Genomic DNA, 10,902 nt, shown 5'->3' with positions numbered 1-10,902 from the left:
CCACCACTTCCTCCCCAACAAAAAGTTTCCAGGTTGACATTTATTTTTTCAGGTGCCCCAACTTTGTAACTACATTAGCAGTAGAAAATGAACATAGCAACTTTTTGAGGCTTAGTTAGCGAGGAACAATAAATATTCCTTCAAATAAGTTAGTCTGTATTTCTTTATAATTTTATTCTCATTGATATAAACTTCTATGTTACATGCTCCTGGGAAAGTTATAGGGAAGCTAAGTAAAGTCTTTTAGAAATGTTGTGACTTTCAGCCTTTAAGATTAGGCCATTTGGATTGTTTGCTGCCCAAACTGTACTTTCTTGTAGTGATAGTTACACTTAGGTGACAGTTGTTGCTATGGTGTCCCTGTAGTCTCCCTGAGTTACTACTTACTCCAGTGACAACATAATAGCATTATTCTGTGACCCGTCTCAAACAAAAGATGAGACTGATCTTTAGTTTTTACTCTGTGAAAATGCTTTTCTGACCCACTACTGTTTACTCCAAAAAAGAAATATGCTCAGACCACGGTTTTTGCCTCCAGATGACCGAGCTGTACGAGAAAGTGAGAGAAAAGCTGCCAAGCTGCATTTTAGTCAGTTGGGCAACAGTGAAAATTTTCTTTTAGAGGTGGAAAAAAGGTAAGATTTTTACCAAAAATTTTTTTAGTTTGGTTCTGGACAGAGAGTAGTGAATTCCTGCTTAACTTTCTTCATTATCCAGCAGAAATCTCTACAAGTTGTAAGAACCCTCAGATTAGAAATCAAAGTATCTATGCAGAATTTTCAGATTTATCTGGGGTGAGAATCTGGCCATCAGTGGAACATTTCTGCTTTCTTGAACCACTGTGTCTTCTTTGGATATAATTGTACATTCTCTAAAGTTATTGTTCAGAGTTTATAGATAGGGATTTTATGGGATTACTTATTCCCATAAATGTTTGTCAGCCCTTTCTTGGTAGAGTTATAAATTAGTACATGGTCTTTTCCTATTGAATTAGGAGGATTACATACATTACCATGGGTAGGATCATTAGAGATAAATTTGTTAAAGAATGATAAGAGAAGCATTTTTGTACAAAACCAAAAGTAAATGGCCCTTTAACCTCCAAAGTATCTGAATGGTAGATTTTTTCCATTTTTTATTACTAAAATTCTGTCCAAATAAGATACCATATCTTCTACCCCCAAATTCATGCTTTTTAAAAAAAGTTTTATTATTTTTGAAAAATAGAAGTTTATGATAAACAATTTAAATAACACAGAAGTGCAGGAGAAAAAGTCAGAATCACCCTATATTTTGCTACTAAGTTAACTACTAGTAATGTTTGGTATACATCCTTTCAGACATCTGTGTACCTATACACATATGTAGATGTATTATTAGTACTTTTTTTCTGATGATAGAAAGAATGTATTTATTGTGAGAATATGGAAAGTAGAGAAAAAAACAATGTTAGCCACTTATAATCACACTATCCAAAAAGAAACACTAATTATATTATGGTAAATATCTTCTTAGTTTTAGGTATATGTATGTGTGTGTGTGTATTTTGTCTGTGCATGTTTATATATTATAACAACATAGGACCTTATATATCATACAATCAATATATAAATATATTAATAATAAAATAATAAATATATTTATTTTATAGCAGTTTGCTTCCTATACATACCATTTTTAACTTGATAAGCTATGAAAATGTCCACACAACACTAAATATTCTTCCTCAGAATGTTTTTTGTTTACTTCTTTATTATCTTTCCCCTCCACTAGAATATAAGCTCCATGAGAACAAAGACCTTGCTTGTCTTGTTTACTGTAGTATCCCTAGCGCCTAGAACAATGTCTGGCCCATGAGCGGTGCTGAGAAATAGTTTGCTGAATGATGATTAAGTGAAGTCCATGCCTGTTGGCCTGGGATCCTGCTCTTTTCTGGTGACTCTGCCTGTCTCTGTTCTCATCCATTATATGTTTTGTAATGTAACCCTCAGAGAGCAGCCTTATTTCTCTATTTTTTTAAGTTCCCTATTTAAAAAAATATTTGTTTATTTTTGGCTATGCTTAGTCTTCATTGCTGCTCGGACTTTTCTCTAGTTGCAGCAAGCAAGGGCTACTCTAGCTGTAGTGTGCAGGCTTCTCATTAAGATGGCTTCTCTTGTTGCACAGCATGGACTCCACACATGAGGAATTCAGTAGCTGTGGCTCTAGAGCACAGGCTCAATAGTTGTGGTGCATGGGCTTAGTTGCTCTTTGACATGTGAGATCTTTCTGGATTAGGGGTCAAACCTGTGGCTTCTGCATTGTCAGGTGGATTCTTTACTACTGAGCCACCATGGAAGCCCATAAATTCCCTATATTTTTAAAGTCGTTTAATTTGTTGTTGTTGTATATTAGCTAAGTCTGACTCTTTTGTGACCCCATGAACTGTAGTCTGCTAGGCTACTCTGCCCATGGGATTTCCCAAGCAAGAATACTGGGGTGGGTTGCCATTTCCTTCTCCAGGGAATCTTCCTGACCCAGGGATTGAACCCAGGTCTCCTTCCTTGCAGGTGGATTCTTTACCACTGGGCCACCTGGGAAGCCCTGAGGTTAATGAGGTTAATTTACATAGACTAAAATTCACCCTAGAAAGAAATGGAATATTTCTTAAAAATTATTTGTATATGTACTTTGTAAATTAATTCCTATTTTAAATGCATTGGAGTACCTTGTTTACTACAGAAATCCAGAGGTGAGTTAATGTATAACTGAATAAACTTCCTAGTGAGGCAAACAATTATCACCACTATATTTCTGTTTAGTTACCTTATAGTGATTGCAAAACCAGAAGTAAAATGTTGCTCAAGTGTCCAGAATTAACATTAGTACTCTGTAAGCTCTCCAACCTTGGGTGAAGGACTTTTCTTTTAAGCCTTTCTGAGTCCCAAGTCCCCCAACCTATAAAATGGTGATTATAGATTAATGGGAGAGCTTTTATGATTAAATGAAATGATGAGAGTAAAGTGCTTGGCTCATTGTTTAGGCTGTTTGTACTTAATGTATTTCCCAATCTGTACATACCAGTCTTACCATACTACATCAATCAAGTGCAAACACTTGCCTTTCTTATTTCTTTTTCAAACTAATGGTTATGGTTGTCTCCATTGTAATTCTTGGTAGAAGAACCATCCTTTCTGTGTCCTATGAAGTTTTTAATTCAAAATAAAACACTTTTATTTTATAATATAAAATAATACTCCCTGAGTCATCCAGACCTAAGTTTATGTCAAGAAAACAGAGTATCTAAGTTCGGAATTTTCTGGCTTTCATGCTTTGGAGGGTGAACTGTAGTGTCTTTCTTTCTCATTTCCCAATGAAAATACTATGACTTTAAAAAAAATAGTTTTAACTGAAATATTTGTGAAAATAATATGTTCTGGAGCATTTGGGAAAAAAAAAATCTGAGTACCCTGAAATGTTTTTTTCTAAATAGCCTTTACTCGTGATCTCAGAAGCTTCTTTCAGTTTTAAATAAATTATTTGATGTGACAGCTCTAGGGAGAAGACAGTAAAAAACTGTGTAACAAATGAGAGCACTGCATCAAAAGTCAGCACTGATAGTGATAACAGAATTGAAACTGGTAAGTTTTCCCTTTCTGACCACAAAACAATTAAAACATTAATTGTTTCTGTTATTATGGCCAATCTTGAGTAGGATGAAGACAAAATAGTTGAGAAATAACATAGATTTGAAGCAAGCACAAGGTTTACCAGTTTGTGTTTTTCCTTCTTTCTCTCACTGCCAGAGAAGCCCTATTTACTAAGCAGGCCTAAGCCAGAACCCATCAAAGTGTACAAGCTGTACTCAGAGAGTTCAGTTTCACTTACATCACTTTATATCATTAGTACATCCTGAAAATTGCATTGCCAATCCCCACAGGATTCATTAGCCACAGATTCAGGACTCATCTGCATCAGTGCAGCTCACACCCTTAGCCTCTTGGTGTCTCCACCTTGAAACTTTGCAGCTGCAGAATCTATTTCCGCTATATTCTTGGGGATTGTTGCCTGTAAGCAGTATTGGAAATCCAACGTGAATAAAATGTTATGCTACATTCATGGTCCTGCCACAGGCTAGAAGAAAGCTTTACAGTAGAGAACTTGCATGCAGTGGGCCCATATGGATTAATTTGGCACTCATCAGATGACCTTTCACTTGAGAAAATTTTTTCTGGCTTGAGGTCTCTGTCCCTTTTTTGAAGGGTCTACAAACTCTAAAAATTAATCCTTAAAATCTCAACAATAATTAATAGATTGATGATGTAGTTTAGACACAAAGGGTTTTCAATTTGTAATATAGTATTTTATTTCCTGACTTTGTGTCTATCCATGTAGATATTAATTGACAAATTATTTTCATGTAAAATTTCAAGGTAAATTAAGCCATAGTGAGGTATGATATTTATTTTCCTTTCTTAGAGGTCTCAGAGGTCTTAGAGGTCGCATGTAAGTCATGGACCATAGATTGCTCTATTTCATTTTAAATAGCATTTTTTATATTTCAAAATTGATGAAATTCTATTGTAATTATTTTGGAAAGTACTGAAAAGCCCAAAGAACATTTTAATCACTCAGAAGACTTTCCCCTAAAGAGAATCTCAGTTAATTTGATATACAGCTTTCCTATCTTTTTATAAGTATAAGCATCTATGTATCCATTTCCAGAAAGACAAAGATACACTGAAGCATAATTTGATTACATTTTTTGTATGAGCTGAATTAAAGGTCATTTATATTATTATATGTCATAAGCACCACAGTCACTCTATGAATTAAAATGTTTTAAAGTACACAGCCTTTACTGAGAACAAACTGCTTTACTAGACACAGGGCCCATTTCTAAAGGTGCTCAGAAGCTCCAGCTGTTGCTGGAATTTTTTTTTTTAATATTAAGTTTATTTTGCTGCTTTGAAACGTTAAAAATCTTTGCTTTCTGCTGAAAATTATGTTTTGTGCTAGATCCCTGCGGAGTGTTGCCTGTAAGCACTGTTAGTAATCCAGTATGACTGAAGTGGTTATACCACATTAATGTTTGTGCCACAGGCTAAGACAAAACTTTCTAGAAAATATTACCCACTAGTTCAATTGTTCTGGAGAAGGCGATGGCACCCCACTCCAGTACTCTTGCCTAGAAAATCCCATGGATGGAGGAGCCTGGTGGACTGCAGTTCATGGGGTCATGAAGAGTTGGACATGACTGAGTGACTTCACTTTCACTTTTCACTTTCTTACATTGGAGAAGGAAATGGCAACCCACTCCAGTGTTCTTGCCTGGAGAATCCCAGGGACAGGGGAGCCTGGGGGGCTGCTGTCTCTGGGGTCGCACAGAGTCGGACACTACTGAAGTGACTTAGCAGCAGCAGCAGCAGCTCGATTGTTCAAACAGTGCTTTCCCACCAGTCATTTAGGATGGCAGGGAATCTTCACTGTCTTGTATCCTCATCCTGGTCTCTTCACTGCATAATCTTTGACTGTTTCAAAGTTCCCTCTCTCTTTTCCCATACCCCTAAAATAAGCATACCTAGGCTATGCCTTCAGATTCTCTTCTTTCTCTACTCTTTGCCCTATTGAGCTCATCTGTTTGCACAGCTAGCTTTATTTCCTCCCTGTTGATGACTCTTAAACAAAATGGTCTAGCTTTGACAACTTGTACAGTTTCTCTGCATCAGTTCCCTATTTCTGTTGACCAACTATTAACATACACTTGGAATCACCACTGAATAATTTTCCAGCCTCTCACGCTAAACATGTTAAAAACTCAAACGAACGCCATTTCCTCCAGACCTAAACAGCTCTCAGGGTTTCCTTAGTGTTACCACCACTTTCTCATTATTCAGGCTCAGAATCAGTGCGGGGTATAATTCTCTCCCTCCCCCAAATCCAGTTGAATGTTCATACCATAGAGTATGATTCACAATTAACAAGCTTTCTTTTCCCTTTCCTGTCTCTTAACAGGCATGTTTAATATCTATCATTCACTGAGTATAAACTCTAGGCCAGGCTATTATATAATCTCATTAAATCCTCACAACAACCTTGAAGGTGATTATAATTATCCTTGTTTCTTCATGTGTGAGGAAACCAGGCCCAAAAGAGGTGAAATAATTTGCTCTAATTATCCACTAAGTGGCAAAGCTGTGATGCAAACTCTAGTCTGTCAGTCATCAAAGTCCTCTTAAATATTATACTGTGCTGCCTCCTAGTTTCTTCTTTATTCAGTTCATTTTGTATTTCCTGTCAGATTAATTCTCTTAAAACTCAACTGTGATTATTATATTTGCCTGCTCAAAAACTTGCATGGCTCCCACTCATAGCTGAAGTTAGAGTCCTCAATCTGACACACAAGGCTTCTCTAAGTTGTAGCTGTGGAAATTCCCTGGTGGCTAAGACTGTACACCCAATGCAGGGGGCCTGGGTTCAATCCTTGGTCAGGGTGCTAGATCCCACTTGCTGCAACTAAAGTTTCCATGTGCTGCAACGAAGATCAAAGGTCCCATGTGCAGCAGCTAAGACACAGCACAGCCAAATAATTAATTAAAAAAAAAAAAAAAAAACTGCTGGAGCTCATCTCTTCAGCCTACCCTGAAACCTTATATCTCCTGTTTCTCAACTACAATATACGATGCTTCAGTCAAGTCAAACCACTCTCTCCTTTTTCTCTCTTTTGCCGTTGAACTAATGCTGTCCCTTCTGCCTTCAGTGCTTGAATTAAAATCCTTCTGTTTATGACCCAAATCAAAGTCCATTCTTTTTAGTGAAATTTTTGATTCTCATCCAACTTTTTTTCCTTTTTTCTTTTTGTAAACTCACATAAATTATCTTCTGAAACATACTCTGGAAATAGAAAATTCAGTCATTTCCTGAATCACTTGCAATATAATATAATGAGACAAACATGAAAAAGCTAAGTAACACAATTTCAGGCAGTGCATATGAAAACGTTAAATAAATGACACAGATCAGTATTCCTCAAACTCAGTGTTGTGAACTCCTGGAGCAGGGATACTTTCAGAGGTCCACAGGCAGTGTGAGGCCCTTTAATTTCATGTTTTTGTTTGATGGAGTTATGGAAAACATTTAAAAGATGTAAGAGCAGAAATACTCCTTTGCAATATTAGTCTGCTATTTGAAAAAATAGACTGTTTTTTAGAATAGTTTTAGATCCACAGCAAAGCTGAACAGGAAATACAGGGTTCCTGTATACCTCCTGCCTCTCCACATGCATAGCCTCTCTCACTACCAACAACAGGCATCAGAGTGGTGCTTTTGTTACAACTGATGAACCTACATTGACACATTATTATCACCTGAAGTCCTTAGTTTACATTAGGGTTCCTTTTTGGTAGTGTACATTCTATGGGTTTGGTAAATGTATTAATATAATGACATGTATCCACCATTTTAGTATCATACAGAATAGTTTCACTGGCCTAAACTCTGTGCTCACGTAGTCTTCCCTTACTCCCCTCTTACCCCTGGCAATTACTGATCTTTTTACCATCTCTTTATGTTTTTTTTTTCTCAGAAATGTTTATTGTGGTAAAATGTATATAAGATTTACCATCTTAACCATTTTTAAGTGAACAGTTCACTGGTATTAAATGCATTCATCACCACCAGCCCTCTGGAACTCTTTTCATCTTATAAAACTGAACTACACCCATTAAATGATAACTCCCCATCTTACCCTCCCTGTAGCCCCTAGAAATCACCATTCTATTTTCTTTCTCTCTCTGATACTGATTGCTCTGAGTCTCTTATAGAAGAGAAATCATACAGTATTTGTCTTTTTGTGACTGGTTTATTTCACTTAGCATAATGTCCTCAATGTTGTTGCCCTCTTCCAACAACACAAGAGATGACTCTACACATGGACATCACCAGATGGTCAATACAAAAATCAGATTGATTATATTCTTTGCAGCCAAAGGTGGAGAAGCTCTATACTACAGTCAGCAAAAACAAGAACTAGAGCTGAGTATGGCTTAGATCATGACCTTCTTAGGGCAAAATTTAGACTTTAATTGAAGAAAGTAGGGAAAACCACTAGACCATTCAGGTGTGATTTAAATCAAATTCCTTATGATTATACAGTGGAGATGACAAGTAGATTCAAGGGATTAGATCTGGTAAACACAATGCCTGAAGAACTATGGACGGAGATTGGTAACATTGTACAGGAGGCAGTGACCAAAACCATCCCAAGGAAAAAGAAATGCAAGAAGGCAAAATGGTTGAAGAGGTCTTACAGATAGCTGAGAAGAGAAGCAAAAGGCAAAATAGAAAGGGAAAGATATACCAAACTGAATGCAGAGTTCCAGAGAATAGTAAGAAGAGATAAGAAAGCTGTAAGAGAACAATGCAAAGAAATAGAGGAAAACAATAGAATGGAAAAGACTAGAGACCTCTTCAAGAAAACTGGATGGGCATATTCAAGTAAACGGGACCTAACAGAAGCAGAAGAGATTAAGAAGAGGCAGCAAGAATACACAGAAGAATTGTACAATGAAGGCCTTAATGACCCAGATTAAGGAAACAACAGAATGGGGAAGACTAGAGATCTCTTCAAGAAAATTAGAGATACCAAGGGAACATTTCATGCAAAGATGGGCTCGATAAAGGACAGAAATGGTATGGACCTAACAGAAGCAGAAGATGTTAAGAAGAGGTAGCAAAAATACACAGAAGAACTGTACAAAAAAGATGTTCATGACCAAGATAATCACGATGGTATGATCACTCACCTAGAGCCAAACATCCTGGAATGTGAAGTCAAGTGGGCCTTAGAAAGCATCACTATGAACAAAACTAGTGGAGGTGATGGAATTCCAGATGAGCTATTTCAAATCCTGAAAGATGATGCTGTGAAAGTGCTGCACTCAATATGCCAGCAAATTTGGAAAACTCAGCAGTGGCCACAGGACTGGAAAAGGTCAGTTTTCATTCCAATCCCAAAGAAAGGCAATACCAAAGAATGTTCAAACTACCGCACAGTTGCACTCATCTCACATGCTAGTAAAGTAATGCTCAAAATTCTCCAAGCCAGGCTTCAGCAATACGTGAACCGTGAACTTCCAGATGTTCAAGCTGGTTTTAGAAAAGGCAGAGGAACCAGAGATCAAATTGTCAACATCTGCTGGATCATCGAAAAAGCAAGAGTTCCAGAAAAACATATATTTCTGCTTTGTTGACAATGCCAAAGCCTTTGACTGTGTGGATCACAATAAACTGTGGAAAATTCTGAAAGAGATGGGAATACCAGACTACCTGACCTGCCTCCTGAGAAACCTGTATGCAGGTCAGGAAGCAACAGTTAGAACTGGACATGGAACAACAGACTGGTTCCAAATAGGAAAAGGAGTACGTCAAGGCTGTATATTGTCACCCTGCTTACGCTGGGCTGGAAGAAGCACAAGCTGGAATCAAAATTACCGGGAGAAATATCAATAACCTCAGATATGCAGATGACACCACCCTTATGGCAGAAAGTGAAGAGGAACTAAAAAGCCTCTTGATGAAAGTGAAAGAGGAGAGTCAAAAAGTTGGCTTAAAGCTCAACATTCAGAAAACGAAGATCATGGCATCTGGTCCCATCACTTCATGGGAAATAGATGGGGAAAAAGTGGAAACAGTGTCAGACTTTATTTTTCTGGGCTCCAAAATCACTGCAGATAGTGATTGCAGCCATGAAATTAAAAGACGCTTACTCCTTGGAAGGAAAGTTATAACCAACCTAGATGGCATATTCAAAAGCAGAGACATTACTTTGCCAACAAAGGTCCGTCTAGTCAAGGCTGTGGTTTTTCCTGTGGTCATGTATGGATGTGAGAGTTGGACTGTGAAGAAGGCTGAGTGCTGAAGAATTGATGCTTTTGAACTGTGGTGCTGGAGAAGACTCTTGAGAGTTCCTTGGACTGCAAGGAGATCCAACCAGTCCATTCTGAAGGAGATCAGCCCTGGGTGTTCTTTGCAAGGAGTGATGCTAAAGCTGAAACTCCAGTACTTTGGCCACCTCATGCGAAGAGTTGACTCATTGGAAAAGACTCTGATGCTGGGAGGGATTGGGGGCAGGAGGAGAAGGGGACGACAGAGGATGAGATGGCTGGATGGCATCACTGACTTGATGGACATGAGTTTGAGTGAGCTCTGGGAGTTGGTGAGGACACGACTGAGTGACTGAACTGAACTGAACTGAATGACTCAGATAATCATGATGGTATGATCACTCTCCTAGAGCCAGACATCCTGGAATGTGAAATCAAGTGGGCCGTAGGAAGCATTACTATGGACAAAGCTGGTGGAGGTGATGAAATTCCAGCTGAGCTATTGCTAATCCTAAAAGATGATTCTGTTAAAGTGCTGCATTCAATATGCCAGCAAATTTAGAAAATTCAGCAATGGCCACAGGACTGGAAAAGATCAATTTTCATTCTAATCACAAGGAAAGGCAATGCCAAAGAATGTTCAAACTACTGTGCTATTTCGCTCATTTCATATGATAGCAAGGTAATGCTCAAAATCCTTCTGGCTAGGCTTCAGCAGTATATGAAGAGAACTTTCAGATGTACAAACTGGATTTAGAAAAGGCAAAGGAACCAGAGATCAAATTGCCAACATCTATTGGATCGTAGAAAAAGCAAGGGAATTCCAAAAAAATATCTGCTTCATTGACTACACTAAGGCTTTGACTGTGTGGATCACAACAAACTGGAAAATTCTGAAAGAGGTAGGGATACCAGACTACCTTACTTGCCTCCTGAGAAACCTATATGCAGATCAAGAAGCAATTAGAACCAGACATGGAACAACAGACTGGTTCCAAATTGGAAAAGGAGTACGTCAAGGCTGTATATTGTCACCCTG

The 10,902-nt window shown here is 37.9% G+C and overlaps 1 protein-coding gene across 2 annotated transcripts in view; it reads left to right on the top strand.

Annotated features, from left to right (window-relative positions):
• Positions 1-386: 386 nt before the first annotated feature.
• LRRC36 (leucine rich repeat containing 36) overlaps positions 387-10,902 on the top strand; it is a 45,558-nt gene continuing 35,042 nt past the window's right edge. Inside the window, exons 1-2 of one of the 2 annotated variants that reach the window (XM_027516273.1) lie at positions 387-635; positions 3,532-3,620. In XM_027516273.1, the coding sequence (XP_027372074.1) occupies positions 511-635; positions 3,532-3,620 (214 nt within the window). In that variant the 5' untranslated portion in view covers positions 387-510. The remainder of the gene's footprint in view (positions 636-3,531; positions 3,621-10,902) is intronic. The other variant, XM_027516274.1, reaches the window with a different exon arrangement.

Source organism: Bos indicus x Bos taurus, chromosome 18 (genome assembly GCF_003369695.1).
Source record: "Bos indicus x Bos taurus breed Angus x Brahman F1 hybrid chromosome 18, Bos_hybrid_MaternalHap_v2.0, whole genome shotgun sequence".
Lineage (NCBI taxonomy): Eukaryota > Metazoa > Chordata > Mammalia > Artiodactyla > Bovidae > Bos > Bos indicus x Bos taurus.
Note: the sequence above shows the minus strand (reverse complement) of the source record. Positions and strands in the feature narration are given on the sequence as shown.